The following is a 21,020-nucleotide window of genomic DNA, read 5'->3' on the forward strand; positions in this document are numbered from 1 at the left end:
TGAACGACGATATGTTGTGTACTTTACAAGGTGGAAGTGGCTAAGACATTTAATAATAAATAATAATAATAATAATAATAATTGACTGATAACTGGCTCAGACAAACTATTAGAGTCAGTGTTGTGTCATCACTTTTCCTCTCTGGTCACACTGATGTCTCTCTGAGCCTCAGTTTGACTTCTGTGTACAGTAAACAGCAGGGATCCCTGGTTGTGGCAGTCTGGGGTTCTGAGGAGCTTTGTACAAGATGCCGTCTAATCCGCCGTCTCCCCAGAGAGATTAGCTCTGTCACCCAGGCTGGGAATTAAACCACGACTGGTGTTGGAGATACTGACACAGACACAAAGCTGAGGCTGGACTGGAGGGGAGGGTGGAGGGGACGGGTGTGGGTTCACGCGTCAGATGTAGACAGTAAATAAATAACTAGAGTAAACAGTGAATTACAGTCTGTCATCGTCAAATAAAAACAATTACTGTCTTGGTGAGGATTCCCGAGGATGAAGTGGGTCATATGAACCAATCTGGATTATAAGAAAATATGAGCAGAGGTGCAGTTTGCCGTGAGCTAAACAATGGCACGGTGTCATCACCCTCAGTCATTTTGACATGTAACTAAAAAATTGAATTTGACAAGTTAAATTTGGGAGCGAACAAATCTGTTTACCTTCCTTTGAAGGGAAAACCAGACAGTCTGCGCCATGACGAGATCAAACAACATGTCAAACACATCATGTAATTGCTGCTAGGCAAAAAACTCTGTGTACTATCAACCTATCTGTTTTCAGCTCATGGTGAACTGATCCCTTTGAGTTTACCAGCACAGAGGTTGAGTTTGGATCAGACACAGAAACTTCAGAAGAGACCGTGAAGGTAACAAGAGGGCAGACAGAGCAAAACTTGAAACTCTCAGAAGTTCAGTGTTTTCTTCAGCAACACGCTGATGAAAGACAAATAGGAAAATATTGATCCTGAAACACACCCTAGCACGGAGCTTCACTCGTAGTTCTGCAGAGAACCCTTCTAGAGTGTAATGGTTCTACCCAGAACCCTCTCTGGAGGTTCCTTCATGAGCCTTTCCACGCTTTAAAGCTAGGTTGCACCAACAAGGGTGCTAACAAGAATTCAATCAGGGCGTTTTACCAAAAACCCTTTTATATTCCAAGGGTTTCATGTACAACCCACTCATGGGGATCTAAAAATAGATTTTTTAGGGTTTCCTGCATGACTCTCTTGTCTTCCGTGGTTTCCATGAAGAATCATACTGTATTCTACAGATGAATCACATAGATGGTATATTATTGTTGTATGATGTGTATTAGTCATCCATCATTTTCACAATTTGTTACCATTTATGATTTTTACATTAAGAAAACATCTTTTAACACCCATGCTTTCAACAATCCGTGAAGACCTCTTTCTTCCAAAAAGGGTTCTTAATGGAACCCCTAGTCTTACAAAGAACACTTGACAAACCCTTCCTGTAAAAAGGTTTCTTTATAAGCTAATGGTTCTGGGTAAGAACCTCAGCCTTTCACGAAGAACCATTTTCGGTCTTCTGAGCAGCAAAGAAAGCTCTCTTCAGCCTGTCTAAATTAAATTTTTTCTGCGCCATACATTTGATTCACCGCTTCAGGGAGTTTATCATCAGAGAAACTTCAAGGTTCAGTTCACAAAACACACACTCATCAGGAGACGCATATCTCTCTCTGTAACTATGACTGCCCACAGTATGCTTATGTTCATGTTTTGGTGCTGTTTCTAAGTGGGCGCTCCCTTCCTGTCGCAGAGCCAGCAACTGAGTCAAGGTCCGTCCCTGCTGCGGGCAAAACAGGTTCACCCTCACACTTTCCATCCGTCTGGCCATGAATGATTCACCCTGTCCTACTGGTCTATTTTGGCTGGCAACAGAGCTTGTACGGTGAAGAGTTCATTTTATACATAGCAAAAATAAGAGAGAAGAAGAAAAAGACCACTGTAGCTTGAAACAACAGCAGCTCAAACACTGATGAATAATATTCTGTTCACTGGCTTCAGGCTTAACAGGAGAAAAAGTCGGCTCTATTCAAAATACTTGATTCATCCCTCAAGCGGCAATTTGAGGCAAGTGGGGTTACAAGCAAAAGAACACACACATTTTATTCACAAAGCAGACAAAATCAAGTCTAAAAATACTAAAACTGATCATGTAAAAAAGATTGCTTGCTAACAGTATCAACCAACATCACATCTTTTAACTGTGGCAACAGTAGTATATATATAAATCAGTTCACACCTTTCAGGCAATGTCAGTCTAAAACTGAACATATTAAACATTGTATAGGCAGAATTTAAGGGAGAGCTTTTGTATTAAAAGTAGCAGATTAAGATAAAGTAAGATAAATTTTATTGATCCCACGCCAAGGAAATTTACCAGTTACAGCAGCTCAAGAGTCAAAAATAGAGGTAGAAAAAGAGTAAGAATGAAATAAATGAATAATAAATCAAGCTATGTACATTATATACACCTTTCACTTGTACAGATATATGGATAATTGTATGGGATAATCACACGTATATTGTAATACACACTCACTTTTTTTGCATTTTATTTTGCTGTAAACTGAACAATTAATCCAAAATATTACATAAAAAGTAATAATTTGCTGCAGCCTCAGTGAAACGATCTGAAATGATTTGTGGTTGTCTTCTTTCACTTCTTATCAAGCAGGGGAACACTGAGGTATGATTGTGACTGAGATCGGAAGTATTAATATCAAGTTATGCTTCCTAGAAAGGAGCGCGGCTTAACTGATCATCAGAACCTTTAAATAACTCTGCCGGGGCAGCAATCTGTTCCTGGAAAAAAGGTTCACACTTGAAAGCTCTGCACTCTGCATTTATAGAGGGGGATTTCTTCCTCTCCTCCTGTCTTCATTTCCTCACTCCTTTCCTCTCTCTTTGTGCGTTCTCACGACCTTTTCCCTGTCTTATGCTGCAGCTGATGGTGAAGGGAAGCGCACAGACTTGATAAAAATGAATGATTTTATTAGTTGGTAAGACTAAGCTGGCGTGCAGAAGTCCCCGTTTTATCCGGGCTTTGCGTGCAACGCCTAGTATTAGCCACAGCACAGATTTCACCACTGGACAGGCAGATGCTTCCCCCCAGAGTGTTGTAGAAGATCCATGTGTCACTGAATCTGAGCCGGGATAAGATGTCTGTCACACTGAGCTCTGAATTGGATCTCAGGCACCTTGGTGCATCATTTATGAAAAGGCACAACCGAACGTCCTCATCATCATGAAGTTTTTGTGAATTTAATAGTGAGCAGAATCGTCCAATGGGACGATTAACTTCACAACATGTAAATCATCACATGTCCTGTCTGTTCACTCTGCCCCTCAACTCGCTCATACTAAGACTGACATGGTAACCAGATGTTGGCCTCTGATACAGGCTATTACCATTACTATGTGCATGAATCAGACAGTAATTATGTCATGTGATCTGCAAGCTGCATTAGAGTAAATACTTCCTCATTAGACTTAGCTCTGACCTGATGATGGAAATGTTATGTAAGACGTCCACATAGATTAATGTTCTTCTGGCCCTTTGCAGAGTCTGCTTCACATCAGGGGAGTTAGCTTACATGTTAGTGAATGCATTTGTTCCACTGTATTGGTGTTATACTGTACCGTCATTACCATGATGGTCAGTTATTGCACATGTGCATAAACACTGACACTGTGATATATGGAAATATCAATAACATCTTAAAACTGCAGAGATCTTCACTATTGGATTCAAAAAGCCTCTTTTTATTGCTTTCCTTGGTGTGCTGTGTGTTGGTTTATATTATTTTCTGTGTCCCTCCTGGAGCACCACTGAATGTTGGAAGAATATTTAAAGATTGTTTAAGTGTATATGATTACTCTTCTTATTTATGATTGCATCTTTTTTCTCTGTTCTTTTACAGACTGCACTAAGGAGACGAGGGAGCAGGGAAACATTTAAAGACAAGAAGTCCTCAAGTCAGGTAAAAAAAAAAGAGTCTTAAACACACTTCTTCACTTCCTGTGAATTCAAAGTATAATATTCCATGTTATAGGCATTAAAAGATTTTTGTTTGGTGATACTCAATATTTTTATTATTGTCAACAATTCCCATGAAAAGAGCAAAACCAACAATGAATTGATCTTACAAGATCATAATTTTGTCAGTCAAATCATATTTGATAATATGATTGATATGTGCAATATGAATGTTTGACTACTCATTCTTAAGTTTTTTCTTCTGTCTAATATCAGCTGTCAGATTTTTGGGTGGGTTTTCACAGGACATTCAGGGTGACAGTGACAAGCCAAGTTAAAGCCTGGAATATACTCCCAAATGCATGCCCTGTGCCAACTATGCTAAAGACAGATTAGAAATATGCATTTTTTTTTGCTGACACTAGTTATCAAACAAAAGCCAAAAACTGTATCGTATTAAGTTGGTGTGAGCTCTAAATTCAGCACTGCTACAAGGCGTCAAACTACACGTCATTTTTAATGGAAGCCGGCAACATGAACCTAGAAACTGATGAACAACACTTGTGCATGTCGGACGTGAGGCGCTACAAATCAAAGTAAAGTTGACCTCAACTTTTTCAGGGCACTAATAATGCAGTGACGCATCAACCAATTATATGTTTTTGTTTTTCCGCCTCCCATCCCATCCCCCAATAATTGCTTTGCCATATAAACAGTGGAAGAAAAATGTGTTCTTTCCGGTTTTTCCAATTTTCTTTCATCCTCATCCGACATCAACAAAAAAATGCAGCTTGATGACTCATGTTTACTGACTCAGAACACATAAGCGCTTATTGACGTCAGCAAGCACTTAGCAACACTGACAACTCAGCAATAATGTAGCTGGCGACATTTGGCCGTTTTGTAGCTGTGTTGTCAGTAGGATGAACATACAGCTAGCAGGCAAGGCCCCTCTTCTTCCAGGTAGATGCCTTGGCCTTGGTGTCCACAGCTGTCCTTGTACATGTACGTTTGGAAGTATATTCAGGCCTTCAAACTCACTGTGGGTCCAGGTCTGTAGCTGCCTTTACCTGTCACAGGCATCTTTACTGAGTGGATGGGACGACATAGTGGAATAAGTTTACCACAGAGAGCAGCGTGAAAGCAAGGAGCGCTCCCTCTGCGGTTTCTTCTGAGGACTGAAATGTCCCAAAATCACACTACATACTGAAAATGAATAAATAAATGAATAAATAAACAACTGCTCAACTTTAAGAATTTCAGTCGATGGAGTGATCGCTGACTGATGATTTGAATCTTAGACTGTCAAGAGTCAGATCTTATTGAGAAGGACTGCTTCTGTAGCCAAAGCCCGATATCTTACTCTGCTGCTGAAAATAGATGCAGTATTTTTTCCTTTGCTAAACAGTCCTCAGCTAATTTAGAAAATCATCTTGCCTTTTTAAAAAATTAAACTATATACAATGGTCCTAACCCATTTTTTGAAGATTCACATCTTCAGTAGGAATGAATGGTGTTGAGGCCATCTTGCTGGTTTTCATCTTTTTGGGGATTTGTTGACAATAACAAAAGTATAAAATATACCAAACTTTATCCTTTAAGGTTTTTAATCTTAATAATTTATCCTCACCCTGCCAGGAGGACAGTGCAGACCTCAGGTGCCAGCTCCAGTTTGCCAAGGAGGAGTCGAGCCTGATGAGGAAAAAGATGGCGAAGCTCGGCCGGGAGAAGGACGAGCTGGAGCAGGAGCTGCAGAAGTACAAGTCAGTTTACGGGGATGTGGACAGTCCCCTCCCCCTGGCTGAGTGTTCTGGCGGCGGTCCTCACACCACACGAGAGGCGGAGCTGCGATTACGGCTCAAGCTGGTGGAGGAGGAAGCGAACATCCTGGGCAGAAAGATCGTGGAGCTGGAGGTAGAGAACCGCAGCCTGCGGGCGGAAAACGAAGACATACGCTGTCAATATGAAAGAGACTGCTTTGGGCGGGAACCCTTCTCCAGCATGCCCTCATCACCGTATGGTGGTGATGCGTTGGAATCAGCAAGTGAGCTGCGTCGCCATCTACAGTTTGTGGAAGAGGAGGCCGAGCTGCTGCGCCGCTCCATCTCAGAGATTGAAGACCACAACAGGCAGCTGACGTCTGAACTAAATCGCTTCAAGTTTGGCCCCAGCAGTAGCTCAGGACTGGTGGGTGAGGAGGGAAGTGAGAGTGGATTATTCAAACCTGGTAATGGCGGGAACGGTAATGGCTCTAGTGGCGGGATGATGATGGAGGAGCTTAAATCAGCCAGAATGCAGATAAACGAGCTCAGTGGGAAAGTGATGAAGCTGCAATACGAGAACCGAGTCCTCATGTCCAACGTCCAACGCTGCGACCTGGCTGCACACCTCGGCCTGCGTACTGGCAGCCCTCGAGACAGCGACGCAGAAAGCGACACAGGCCGGCGAGAGGCTGCTGAGGAAGAGGAGGCAGGGCGACTTCTTCTCCTCCACCCCAAGAGGGAGGGCCCCATTGGGGGCGAGAGCGACTCTGAAGACCTGTTTGAGAAAACGACAACCACCTCAGGGTTCGGAAGCATCAAACCCTCAGATGGCAGCGAACTCAGTGCCACTGAACTGGCCAACCGCAGGAGGGAAGAGCGTGAGTCATTCACCAACGTGAAGCGTGAGGCAGAAAGGCTTGGGAAGACGGTGGACCGTCTGATCACGGACACTGACAGTCTGATCTTTGAAGGAAGGCTGCTGGTGACAACAGGAGAGAGCTTGGAAGGAGGGGCGGCATCTGGAAACAAACCAGACACCCAAGTCCTGGACACCATCAACACGCGCATGAAGGCTTTCCGCACTGAGCTGCACATTTTCATGGAGAAGCTGGACCATGTGGGGGAGGGGCTGAGAGAAAGGACAGACGATCTGTCACCCATGCCAAACCTCACAGAGTCCAGCAGCTTCCTGTCCACAGTCACCTCCATGTCCCGTGACTCCCCCATCGGGACCTTTGGAAGAGACCTGGTGACAGACTTCCAGGTAAGTTCAATGGATCAACTTCCTGTGACCTTTTCTGCTGTTTATGAAGTGACCTCTCTCTGTACATGTACATGTTTCCTTTCTGTGGCTGCTTTGTTCTTTTGCAAAAAGAGAAATATCAATAATAAGGGAGAAGGTCTGTCAGCAAGTATGGCAGTCAGCCATGATGGGGAAAAAATCAATACTCTATATTTTCTTAAAGGGATAGTTAAGATTGTTTGATGTGCAGTTGTATGAGGTACTCGTTGATAGTCAGTGTATTAGCTACAGTAGATGCTGGTCAGTACTCCCCCAGGTAGGAGAAGCAGAGAGGAATACCACTTAAAAAAGGTCCACCTAAAAACAATCAACATCAGTCTAAGTGTACGTTATATTTAGAATATTTTCAGTGGGTTACCTGGCTGTCAGACCGCCTTTTCCGATTGTAAACTGCCATTATGTAAGACAAAGATTGCTCTGTCCCAAACAACGAAACACCTTGCAGAATATGGGAGTTGCTGGTCCACCACTGCCTCGATTGATTAGCTTGTTTGTGTTATTGTGCAATTCTGGTGAATCCAACCTATTCTTTTAAAACATCAAAGTCTCACAATGACACAAACAAACCCACTGATTGAGAAATTGGTAGATCTGCAATGCCTATGTTCTGTGTCTTAAATGGACGTATTTCAATGTATTTCAATACAATGTTTGGCTTATATGGCAGTTTCCCAATGGAAATGGCTGCCTGAGGGCAAAGTAAATGGGTGAACTAAATATAGTTTACACTTAAACTGATATCTGTTTTTTAAGGTGAACCTTTTGTAGGTCACCAAAATACATATTGCTGCTCACTCTGTCAACAGTAGTACATTGCTTAGTTTCCATGCTGGTACTCCTCTCTGCTTCTCCAAAGTAGGGGTGTGTTGACCAGCATCTCCTGTGGCTAATACACTGATTATCAATAACTACTTCTTGCAATCCCATTTCAAATAATCCCAACCATCCCTTTGAGACCATTGCAAACATGTTCTTTTAAAATCTTGCATAAGAAGTTTGATTAACATTCAACCTCAGAAGTGTCCCACCTGGTTGTCCAGATGATATCATGTTTCAGGAAAGAAAGGCTGAAGACTGATCACACCAGATGGCTTCATTGCTTTAAAATAGCAGAAGACAAGCATTAAATATTCCAGACAGCGGAATCCAGATGTGTAGACAGCCATGCGAAAACTCACTGGTGTGTTTTGTAAATGTGAGAATTTATTTAGGATTGATTTAAATGGCCCTCAGTGTGCAGTCATTAGAAGACCATTTAAGGCCAAAATAAACTAAATGAGATCCTTAGTCAGCACTATGTGCAGAAAATCAGCTCTAATTAAAGACAGTGGCAGCGCCGTACATCTTTAGCCGAACACATAATATCCACAGCCTCGACTGTCAATGAGAATCTCATTATGTTGCAAGCAAACAGATTCAAGGACAGGTTCGGATTTTTTCAAGTTTATCTTAATACAATATTCGCATCCTCGTGCAAGTTGAGAGAGTTATGGGTCACTATAATCAGACCTCTTCTCAATAGTGGCAACAGTGCAGCTCCACTGTAAGAAACGGGAAAGAAAATTCACAGTCCTTGTTGATCGGGTCTGGAAGGCAACCCTTTATCTGTGAAACTCTTGCAAGATTTGTAGACGTTCTTTCATCATTGTGCACATTACACAATTATGTTTTATAATATGGCAACACTGCAGTTAAAATCTGGGTAGGTTCAGGGACAGAAAGCACCTGGTTTACGGTTAGGAAAAGATCATGGTTTGGGTTAAAATGATCACTCTCGCAAGATCTTTCCTGGGATTGAGGTTCCTGTCTGGACACTGTCCCATGAAAAATGTACACTTAAAGAGTGCCAATTTTACTCATTTATAAAGCCTTTGTGGCTCCAGAGGGAGCTGTGTTAACGCTGATAAATGGCCTTAGTTTATGTTGTGTTGGTTTAAACTGAAGACTACAAAAAAGTGGAGTTGTAGAGTTAAAAAGGAGTGAGTCTGTCAGACCTCTGTAGACTGTTCATCACCTCTGCTTGAGGCAGCTTGTTGCTACTTTAGCTGCTACAGTGAATCTTCGAGTGAATTTTTGGAGGCCGAATTGCTTTTTTGGTAATGTAGGCGCCAGATGTTAACAAGTAATAAGAATACGTGGATTAAAAAACACAATGTCTCTGGTTCTGAATGTTCCCAGCGATGTTACAGGAGTGCAATGCTACATCAACTGAGAACTGTTTTAAAGCCAGCCAAAGTTAATGCAGGGTTAGGGGCTTTTATTAGCGATAAGTTAACAACAGGGTGTAGGTGTAGGTCTTTTTTGTATGAATTCCCCTTTTTTTGTTTCCTGAAGAGACTTTCCTTGTTTAAATGTAGTGGAGGGATATGTCTCACCACGGCAAAGCTACTGAATTAATTAAACTAAAATAACACATATACAGTGAGCGAGCAAACTGCAAATGAGTACAGTAATTGAGTTGTTATTTATTCACACACCTTACACAAATTTCTTAAGTCAGTCTTGTTTTTATATAGCTGGGGGATAGTACCTGTAACTCCAAGTTCTCCCTCCAGACCTCATCCTTTTTTAGGTTATTCATACTAAACATGCTGTGAATCATATAATATGTGCCGCTTCACAGCTATGTAAATTAGCCTCATGTCATTCATGTTGACCACGGCCTAGAGGGGAAAAAGAAACACCAAGGATGTTAGCGCTGATTTTGACCAAAGAAAACTAGGGATGCCCCTGGCGACTAATGTCACTACAGATGAAATGCAAATTTGAATTTAGACTAGTCAACTAGTCTAACAGTAAGAAAACAGGAGTTAAAACTGAGCACAGTTTATTTAGCGATGTTAAAAATTGTCAAAAAAAAAAAATACTGAGTATTAAAGTCATCGTACTTTAAATGCCACTTAAACTTTGCGCCGTGCATTGTGAACATTAAACATTACCCTTCAAAACATAACAGCTCACTAAATGCTTCACCTTTTCAGCCTGAACAGAATCACATTGTTGGAGGGTAAACGGGGGTAAATCGTAAATCGTTCACACGGAGATGACATTGGCTGACGTCGTCTTAGGGGGCCGCAGCTCCGACTAGTGCTGGGCGGCTGCATAACGTATTAGAGGCAACAGTTAACTGGTATTGTGCATGAATAAAATACTGATAAATAATTTAACCGACCAGTATTTCTGTTGCCAACTAGCAAGGATTGTGACGTTTAATCGTGTAGTTGACTAGTCACATACATCCTTGAAGAAAACCGATCGGAGGTGAAGCAAATGCTCAAAACGTTGCAAAAACAGGATTAGGTAGAGCAGTTTTTCACGTGTTATTCTTGTCCAGCCTGTGAACACCAACAAAGGTGATTTCAGTTAATCTGGCTGATCAGACCTCTTCTCGGGACTGTGTGGGCATGTAAAGACTGTAATTGACTGACATCTTCCTGAGTCTCCTGCTGGCTTTGTTGCACCTGTTAGGGCAGGACAAACTGCACCTTTATCATTCATCTGGGTAAATGAGATTTGTGACCATATATATTCCCATCAAAGCTCAACCTTCAACCTGGACAGAGGTCTAAGAAGATAGAATAACTGAAAATACCTGTGTGGTTGTTCAGAGACTTAAAGAATGCATGGACTGTGGTTTTTGTCCTTTGTTTCACACAGTGGAGTCACACAACAACAGGTGGGGAGTTGTCACTTGTCAGTTGGTTAAACGGGCATCCACTGCGAGGTCAGGGAGGAAAAAAAGGACAAAAGCTAATTTGATAGTGATTTCCAGCATGAATACAGACCGTGAAATTGTGGACTTTTTATGTTTTAAGCCGGATTTGTCAGAAGAGTTAGTATGTGGTGGACGAGTCTTCACAGATATGCCACTTTTTGATCCTTCTGTGCCTTTTCCAAGCATTAGGTTGGTCACTCACACACAGGGAAAGTGCACTGGGATTAGGCCATCATGACACAGGTTAGATGAACTTGAAAAGATCCGAACCTCTCATCTAAAGCCTCAACAAGGCATTCAGTGTCAGCACAGTGTGACATAGCAGAGGCCCCCTGCTCCAACATGAGCCACCCAGCTCTACCACACTGGCACAACTGCCACTGCCACCCCTCCCTTGACCCACTGCCACCGCCATCGCTTCGTGCTGCCGCCACATTCACATCTGCATCTTCATGCACATCCTCATAGCCAGCAGCCCTGCCTGCCTCCTCCTCCTCCTCCTCCTCCTCCCTGCACTCACTGTCTGCAGCTGCCCTGCTTCCAGTCAGCCAGGGCCAAGGGAGGGTGCTTAGGAGGGTGCTTGAAAGGGTGCTTGGTGTGAATGGAGTGAGTACTAAAGGAGTTATGGCAGCTTCTTCCATTTGGCTCAAAGCTTTTCCTGGTATAGTGAAAAAATGTTGCATGATGGAGTTTAGTAAATATTTGTCTCTTTACAGCTTTGCTACACCATGCTGTCATTTGTACAACTCATTAATGGTGTAGCTGTTATGTTTGCACAACAGATCATCACACACACACGCAGACACACGTGGGATTGGTTACTCCATGGTGTTGCCAAGGAGACGAACCATAAAAATGTGTGCACTGTCTCTAAAATAACCTTGTTTAATAAAAAAAAAGAGCCTAAATCAGAGTTGCATGGTGCTGTGTGAGTTGCCTGTGGAAGAACCTCGCTGGCTGGCATCCTGCTTTCTGTTCTTGTTTTATTGCAGCTCAGTCAACATGTCAACATACTGTGTACTCTTCCAAAGCAGGTTCATTATCTCTGTGCTGCATGATCAGGCAGACATCTTGGATGTCTTTTCTAATCAGCCAGACTGCCGTATGGAATAAAACAAACATTTCTCACTTCAAGAATCCCAATCTGCTTTGTAGAGATTATATAGCGAAGCTGCCTCCATACTCATTCTATCCAATGACTTGTTTCTGCTTTGCTCCTCTGCCTGTAGGACTCGCTGGTTAGTCTGGGTGAAGCTGGGTGGTTTAGTCACAGCTAACCACTGCACTAACAACTCACACCTGTTCAGAGCATTAAGGCCTTCGTCCATTTCAGAGTTGTTGAAGATGATCACAGTTGTAGAATAGTGGAGTTTTAAATGTCATAGGCAACAGAGCAAAAATTGTGACTGCAGCAGCAAAGAGTCGGGTGTACAGTGAATGTATACAGTATATAAAACGTTTCAAAAATATAGATATATGTACAGAAGTGCATTCACCAGAGAAAAAAGTTGTGATGTTTTCTTGCAGTTATTACTTCAGAGTCCTATTTTATTTTATTTTTTTTTATTTTTATTTTTTTTTAAAAGCTAAGATTTTGATCTCACAATTATCTTGTAAAGTGTTGAATATGTTTTCTTGTTAATATGACTTTTGTATCTCGTAATTATAAGATTAGGCTCTTGAGTTAACAGAAGTGTCCCACACAGTGTTAATCCCTTGTAATTTCTTTAATGATCAGTATCTAGACCTTCAGGCCATCAAGTAAAGTTTGGATCTTGTACTTTTGAGATCTTTACAAGAAAATGATGAGATAAAGGTATAAATATGAGCTAATAGTTTTTCAGAAATGCATGTTTATCTTGTTAAAATGATTTATGTATCTTGTAAGTAAGAGATATTTGACTTGTACATGTTAGAAATGTTTTCACATAATTTGGACTTGGATATCTATCTATAAATATGAATTAGCATCATGTAATTGAGTACTTCTCCTTTTTCTCCTTTCCTGTTTCTTGTACTTAAATGCAATGTGCCAGGCTCATCTGTGTAGAAAATCAAATTTTGAAGATAGTTAAAAGATGTTCATGTAGCAGGGTGACCTGGAAAAGCGGTTTATAGTAACATCTTAAGTTAGCTCATTTTAGCAAAATGCTAGCTAACTGGCTAGCGAATAATTGATGTGGATTAGCCCACTTGTTAGTAAGCATTTTGCTAACATTAGCTATTCAAATTCAGATTCATTCGTTATTGTCCTCTAGTTAACTAATGTTTTGCTACACAGCAAAATGCTAGCTACCTAGTGTTCTATTAGTTAGCTAGCATTGTGTTAATATTAGCTAAATTTAGATGAGATAATATGTGGTGTTTGCAGGTCCCACAGCAAAATCTTTTCTTTTCAACATAATTAAGCCTAGCTCACAGCTTATATAAGTACAGGAAAGAGGAAAGCAGAAAGTTGACAGAGTCGGGACTTTGGAAAGGTCAATTATGAGAAAAACTTGATTCATGAACCTGTTGAGAACGTGTGCTTACTTTTTTTGTTGTTGTTATTTTATTATTATATAAACTACATTTAATTATGAGTTAAAAGAAAAATATGAGATAATACGGTAGTTGCTATAATTACTTGTCATAGTTATCTATCTATTTTATCTAATCTATAAAATTCATAATTATGAAAATATGTCTCCAAATTTTTCCTTTGGTGAATGCTAGACACTGTAGATACCTTTTTGGCACATTAGCACATTCCAGCAAGCTGAAAAATCCTCACTTACAGGAAAAAAATGTCGGCACTGCTACAAAGGGGGCAGCTAGCATGGCACTGTCTTAAAGCTCGACTGAAGCCTCAAATGCCTCCAGTGTATTTGAAATGCTGTAATGTCTGAAAACAATGTGCATCATAAGACGCAACTTTCTTTAGTTGACTGCTTCTCTGACACACACGGCTGTGCACCGGCATGTGTTGAAACTCTTTAGCGTGCTAGCTCTCGCTCTGCAGTTTGCCGTGGTATCTCTCAGCTGTTGGTTTGGACTCATGTATCCCTCATTGCATGCGCTTCATAACAAGTGTTTTGCATTCTTTTCCCCCCCGATTCCCTCTCTTTGTTCCTCTTTGTGTTCCCGCCAGATGTTTCAGCCCATGATTTTGTTCATCCTCATTCTCGTTCTCTTCTCATCTCTCTCATACGCCGTCATCTTTAAGTTGGTCTTTCTCTTTGCGCTTTTCTTCGTACTCTAGTCCGTTTGTTCTTCTCCACACCGTGTAGTCTGTTAGTTAATTTCCCCCCTCTGCTTATATTCTTTACCCATTTTCTGTTTTATTTTTGTTTGTTTTCCCCGCCCTGCTTTCTTTCCTCGCCCCCTCACCCCGTTTGTTGTCTTCTGTCTGTTTTGTCCACAATCCACCTCACACATCTCCCCCTGACACCACCATCACCACTACTACCTGCACCCCTGTATCCCACACCTGTCACCCATCCCCCTAATCCCCTTTACACACACACCATCCTCCTCACCCCCCCCTTCCCTTCCCTCCCCTTCCCCACCCCACGTCACTCACAGTCCGGTCAGAGGGATGAGCTGGAGTGGCGTCTAGGACAGGAGCGAGGCGTGGAGCCCCAGAGCCAGAGCCAGGGTGGGGGCCAGGCCCAGAGCAGGGGAGCCACGGGACTCACTAGGTACCACAGGCCCCTGGCTTTAAGAGCAGAGGTCAGTGCCTCCTCCCTCCTCCATCTCCCTTCCAGCTATGGGACTGAGTTGACACTGGCTCCACCACGAGCCCTGTACAGGGGCCTTCTGTTGAATACTTTAGAGTCTAATCATTTAAATTGATCCGAAGACAATTCTGGTTTGGTCTCTTCTCTGTAGAGCGAAACATCCTTTCTTTCCCATTGTGAGATGTTTTGAAATTTAGTTCTGCACGGCCTGTAGATGCTCCCAAAGCATGCCTTCTTTATTTAATTTAAAATATATTATTTTTACATTTTGCATAAGTGATACAAGTCATATAAGGACATGCATATGAAAATGATCTACATTCATGCTTTTGCTAAATGCAGTTTGAAAGTTGTCACATCATGGTCAAACTTCAGTTGACACAGAGTGAATGTTGGCACAGAATGAGGGCCATTATACCAAAAAAAGACGAGGTTCTGTGGGCTTCTGGAGTTTGTTTTTGGAGTGTCTGTTGGCCTAAGAAGCAATGCACCATGGGAAAAAAGACTTTAAGAGACAGTTTGGATTATTTGAAGTAGGGTTGAATGAGGTATTTGTGGATAATCAGTGTATTAATACAGTTGATTCTGGTGGACACGGCCCCAGTTTGTGTAAGAAACGAGGAGTACCAGCATGTAGGTAATGCATTGCTGTGGACAGGGTCAGCTGCAAATCATATTTTAGCCACTTAAAAAAGGTCCGCCTAAAAACTTAATATAAGTTTTAGCATACACTATATTTAGAATATTGTCACCACTTTACTTTGCTGTGAAACAGCCTTTTCCAACAGGAAAGCACCATTATATAAACCAAATGCCCCCCCTATCATTTTACCTTGCAAAACGTGGGAGTTGCTTGTCTACTACTGCCTCAATTTGTGAGTTTGCAAACAAACAAACTAGCAGCTCAAGGAAGTGGGAGGCCAGTAATTCCTGCAAGATAGTTGTCAAGTGTTCTGCAAGATAAAATTACTGTTTTTGCCAGTGGAGTCCGGCTGGTTTGGAGGGAGCAAACTTGGGCTTACATAAGGGTGGTTTCCCATCAGAAAAGGCTCTTTGACCACAAGCTAAATCAGTAAAAAAAAAAAAATTCAAATATAGCATAGATTTAAACTGATACATGTTTTTTTTTAATGGGCCTTTTTTTTAAGTGGCTAAAATACATTTTGCTGCTGACCCTGTCCACAGCCATTCATTGCTTATCCTACCCTCTCCTGCAAACTGGCGATGTGTTCTGACTGCCATCCACTGTAGGTAATACACTGACTATCGATAAATACCTTGTGCAGCCCCACTTCAAATAATCCAAACTATCCTTTTCACTTGCCCTACAGTGAAGCAATTGATAACATTTACAGTTACAGTCTCTGAGGAAACAAAGAAAAATTAAAAAGGATGAAAAAGTTTATCTACAGTACTATATACATCCATTTAAAGTCAATTTGGAAAATTGCCATAAGAAGCCCTTTCATCTCACCAAATTATATGAAGTGTTTTTAACCAAAATGGACAATGAATTTGGCAGATTTTGATTAAAATTATCAGTAAGGTTTTTGTTATAATCAGAAGGCCGCTCAGTCCAGCATGTCTAGTGACACTCCAGCCACAGTCACTTTTTGATGCTGAACACGATTTCACTTCATTCACTCACTCAACTTTCACACTAAATATCCACTCCTACAGCCACTGATCTTTATTCATTTTAATTACTCTTTTGGTTTAACATCTTCTTATTGCTTTTTTTAAATTCGTACCATGTGCCCCTGGACATTTTGTGATTGGTTTACTCCTTTGAAGAAACAAGTAGGAAGTAGATCGCAAAGTACTCTGTAGTCAAAGGGATGGTCCAGATTATTTGAAGCGGGGCCGTATGAGGTACGTATCAATAGTCAGTGTATGACCTGCAGTAGATGTCGGTTGGCACGCCTTCAGTTTATAGGAGCAGATTGTCATTGTACATCAGCTATACAATGAAATTAGGAGAGCTTCTCCTAATCAGTTCACCAGTACAATAAATTAATTCATAAATAAAATAAATTTACTTCTGAGCAGAACATTCAAACATAATCGCACTTCAAGGTTGGTGACTGAAGCTAACCAAAAGTATTGCTTGAGACTTGGTCAGCAGCAAAACATCCAACTCCATTTCCTAAAAAGTTGGGATATAGTGTAAAATGTAAATAAAAACAGAACGCAGTGATTTTCAAAAATTTTTCGACCTTTATTCAATAGAATACAGTACTCACAATACTTTGAATTTGATGCCTGCAACATGTTCTGAAGATGTTGGGACAACACTGTGATACACCAACTTTTCTTGTAACAACACTATACAATAAGCGTTTGGTAACTGAGATCAGAAATTATTGACATTTTAAAAGTGAAATTCTTTGTCATTCTTGCTTGATATACGACTGCAGGTGCTCAACAGTCTGTGGTCTCTGTTGTCATATTTTGCGCTTCATAATGAACCACACATTTGCAATGGCATACTACGAAGGCACGCTGTTGTAACACATGCAGAATGTGTCTTGGCATTGTCTCATTCATTGAAACCAGCAGGGATGTCATCTGGATGGCAGCATATGTTGCTCCAAAACCTGTATGTGCCTTTCAGCATTCACAAATGTGACAGTTAATCACAATGCCATGGGCACTAACACACACTCATACCATCACAGATAGTGGCTTTTGAGGTTAGCACTGTCAGACAGCCTTTTTCTGACAAGAAGCTGCTGTTATATTAGCTGAATATCACTTGCAAAAACAGTAATTTCAACCACACAGAATTTGGGAGTTGCTGGTCTACCGCTGTCACAATCTGTTAGTGTGTGACAAATTAAAATAAACAAACTAACCAATTGTGGCAGTGGTAGACTAGGAAGTCCCCTGTTCTGGGAGGTAAAATTTCTGATTTTGTGAGTGGAGTCGGGTTGCTTTGGAGAGAGTATTATTTAGCTTATATAACAGCACTTTTCCATCAAAAAAGGCAGTCACAACTGTGAAAATATTCTAAATGTAGTGTATGCTTAAACTGATACTGATTTTTTTAGGTAGGTCCTTTTTAAGTGACTAAAATACATTTGGCTGCTGACTTTATCCACATCAGTACATTGCTTAGCTTCCTACACCGGTACTCCCGCTGCTTCTCCAAACTGGGTGTGTGTTAACCACCATCTACTGTCGGTAATACACTGAATATGAAAATATGTCATACAACCCCACTTCAAAAATACAAACTATCCCTTTAAGAGTAGTTCAGAAATTTTTGTTCATTTATTGCACATGTTGTGTTATAGGGAACATATTGGTAGACAGTTTGTTGCCCTTCAAACAGTGAGACAGCAGCCATGCACAGCTACAGTATATTGACTTGTGAGGCGTATGTACGTACGCTATTAAGTGTATCACAGCTGACTCTGCACACAGTGCACTCTGTAGTGATGCCTTCTGCCACGGGTTCATCACTACAGGCTGCACTGTCATGACTCACTCAGCAAATTAAATACATGTAAAAGTGCAGCTTATACAGAAGTGTCACAATACACTTTAAACAACACACGCTGAGAAAGTCAAAGAGCGCAGTCACAGAGGCGAGTGGTAACGTTGCTGCCACACACACACACACACACACACACACACACACACACACACACACACACACACACACACAGATCGGTTAAATCCTTCAGTGACTCGGCTGTTTAATAAACCGGCTGTGTAATCGCAGGACACTGATTCATAATCGCTGCCTCATGCTTGTGTTCATAGAGAAATTGCTCGCTGTTATGTAATACAGAGCACTGGCAGCAGTGATGTGACACATTACTATTACAGTTACAGTTAGAGCACATTCGTGTGGATCTTTTTTTGTCTATCCCGGTGCTTTCTGCCGCAGTGTAATCTGTGAGGTGAAATGAATGAATGGGAAAGCAGCTTGGATATGGCAGGATTAGCACTGCACTGTCGGCCTGTGTGATTTGCATTTGACATTGGGCTGACAGGAAGGTGATCCAGGGTCAGTACACACTGAACAGCTCAACTTACGGTTGGAGGGTGCAGCGAATGATGCCCGCACGCAGGATAGAAAGAAGAAATCACATTATATACTGCTGCAATTTCCAAATAGTCAGAGTCTGCACTTTGAGTTTTTCATAAGGACAGACAGAGATGTCTTGTGAACGAGATTCATGACATTCAAAACCATAAACATAAGCATCTCATTTCCCTAAGAACATTTTTTCACCTATAGTAAACAAATCAAGCCTTATGTGCATGCAGTTTCTATGGCAATTGTTGTATTCAGTACAGAAATATTTCATAATTACTTTTTAAATTGCATTTTTGAGAGTTACAGCTGTGACAATTAATAACATTTTAGAAATGTTTGGTTTTATTTTAGAGATGGAAAACACAATTGAAATGAAGCTATTTTGTCAGTATTTTGTAGCTCTCATAGAATACATCAACGGTCTTAAAGTTCCAGTGTGTAATATTTACAGGGCTTTATTGGCAGAATATTGAAGGAATTTGCGAATTTCACAGCCACTGTAGGTTCCTCTACACGCTTGGAAAGTGATGGTGAGGCAAGTCAGTATTCATTTGGTTGCAGTCTATAACTCCACCACTAGATACCACTAAATCCTACACACTGGTCCTTTAATATACAGTATTTATACAGTAGCAGTATAATTTTGCCCATCGTCCTAACCTTTTGATAATTAAAAAAAAGGTAGCCAACGAGTTATAAATTGTTTGACATTTTGGGAAATACACATATTTGCTTTGTTGCTCAGGTTTTGCTGAGAACGTTGATACCACTCTCAATATTTCTAATAGGTAGTAAGCTTAGCTTAGCTCATTTGATCTTAGCCTAGAATAAAGACTGGAAACAGCTGGAAACATCTAGCCTAGCTCTGTCCAAAGGTTGCTAAATCTGCCTACTAGAACCTCAAAAGCTCTCTAATTAACCTGTGATGTCTTGTTTGTTTAATCCATATAAATGAATAAGTGAAAAAAGAGCATTTACAGTTTTATGTAGGGCTTTAATCAGGCCTGAATAGTTGAGTCCAACGATGCCCAAGCCTGAAAAAATTGTTCCCAAAACCATCTTGAACCCAACACTTATAGCATATTTCAGCCCAAACCCGAGTACAACCTGACATTTTTCTTAACAAGCTTCCTTCTATACATCAAACAGTGGGAGATGGCAGTGATAGGGACAATGTATGGGGCAGATTGGCAATGACTACACTGAAAAATAAAAATCAGAAAGAAAAAGAAATGTAGGCCCGACCCGGCCCAAACCTGTTGGGTTCCTTCGGATCCCATTGGGTTTGGGCACAGATCTTAAGCTCTAGTCTTATGGGGAATTATGTGCCCAAGTGTTTCTTTGAGAGCAGCAGTGACGTCCTGGAATCTCTACTGGTTGCCCAGCAACCTCATGTTGTATATACCTTCTAAAAATTGGCACAGTTTTTTTTAAACATGACTAAACTCACTAAAAATAGACGAGTGACTCCTTTCCATTTGCCAGTAGATGAATTTGCCTTTCTGTTCTTTTCAGTTAAATACGCACCTTCAAGTGGGTATTCAAATCTGGGCTGACATGCCAAATCAAACCATGTCAAGCCAACCCAGCACATGTGCAATGAGAAGGTGCAAAAAGTATAAGTTACTGATGGAGGTGACAAACTTTTATTGCCTCTGCCCAAAAGGGGCAGAAATTAGCGTGTCCACACAGGTGTCATGCTTCCATCACTGCTGACCAGAGCTGGAGATGATAAATACCTGTGACTACTGCAGAGTTATTAGACTCAGGAATAAATGCTGCTTTTACTTTTTCCCACTGAAGACAAATTTGTACAGCGGCAAGTAAAAACTAACATTTAACCCAACCCAGCAGATGTCAGTGGGTGATAGTGTTTTTTTTCCAGCAAAAAAGGAGCTCAAGATTCAAGGAAATTATTTTTACAGCTTAGTTTTTTAGAGTTGTTGATAGGCAGATTTCTTTTCTTTCTTTACCAGTGGACAGAGTCAGGCTAGCTGTTGGCATCTTCAGTCTTTAAAGTAAGCTAAGTGCTGGCTCAGGCATCATATTAGTAGACGGACACGAGAGTGCAGTTGATTTTTCTCATCTAACTTTCACCAAAAAAGTAAAGAAGCAAATTTTCCAAAATGTCGGACTAGCCCTTTAAGATTGACACACTTTCATTTAAGGTTTGATCAAAAAGCCTTGATGTTGCCAGATGAAGAAATGTGTAGTCAAGCTCAAAATGTGCAGCATTAAATTATAATAATTTCCTGAGACGTTGCAGAAGAGACAGTTTGAAGGGTTTCTGCTTGTGTGGAAGTCGGATCTCATTTGAGGTTTTTCAGTCCCGCTCAGTGAATTTTTGTTTTGCAGTTGCAGAGCAAATATAATCGAGTTTAATCATCTCATACAAATTCTTGTGGTTTTGTTTGATGATCAAATAAAGCTTTACAGAGAGACAAACAGAGTGATAGTGAGAC

The 21,020-nt window shown here is 41.0% G+C and overlaps 1 protein-coding gene across 7 annotated transcripts in view; it reads left to right on the plus strand.

Annotated features, from left to right (window-relative positions):
* mtcl1 (microtubule crosslinking factor 1) overlaps window positions 1-21,020 on the plus strand; it is a 97,664-nt gene that overhangs the window by 37,287 nt on the left and 39,357 nt on the right. For 6 of the 7 annotated variants that reach the window (XR_014771626.1, XM_084731657.1, XM_084731651.1 and 3 more), the window contains exons 4-6: window positions 3,955-4,014; window positions 5,649-7,037; window positions 14,356-14,502. Coding sequence is in view for 6 of the 7 variants with exons in the window: in XM_084731657.1 (XP_084587783.1) it covers window positions 3,955-4,014; window positions 5,649-7,037; window positions 14,356-14,502 (1,596 nt within the window). In the remaining variant the exon portion in view is untranslated. The remainder of the gene's footprint in view (window positions 1-3,954; window positions 4,015-5,648; window positions 7,038-14,355; window positions 14,503-21,020) is intronic. The other variant, XM_084731653.1, reaches the window with a different exon arrangement.

Source organism: Lutjanus erythropterus, chromosome 12 (assembly GCF_056507025.1).
Source record: "Lutjanus erythropterus isolate fLutEry1 chromosome 12, fLutEry1.hap2, whole genome shotgun sequence".
Classification (NCBI taxonomy): domain Eukaryota; kingdom Metazoa; phylum Chordata; class Actinopteri; order Lutjaniformes; family Lutjanidae; genus Lutjanus; species Lutjanus erythropterus.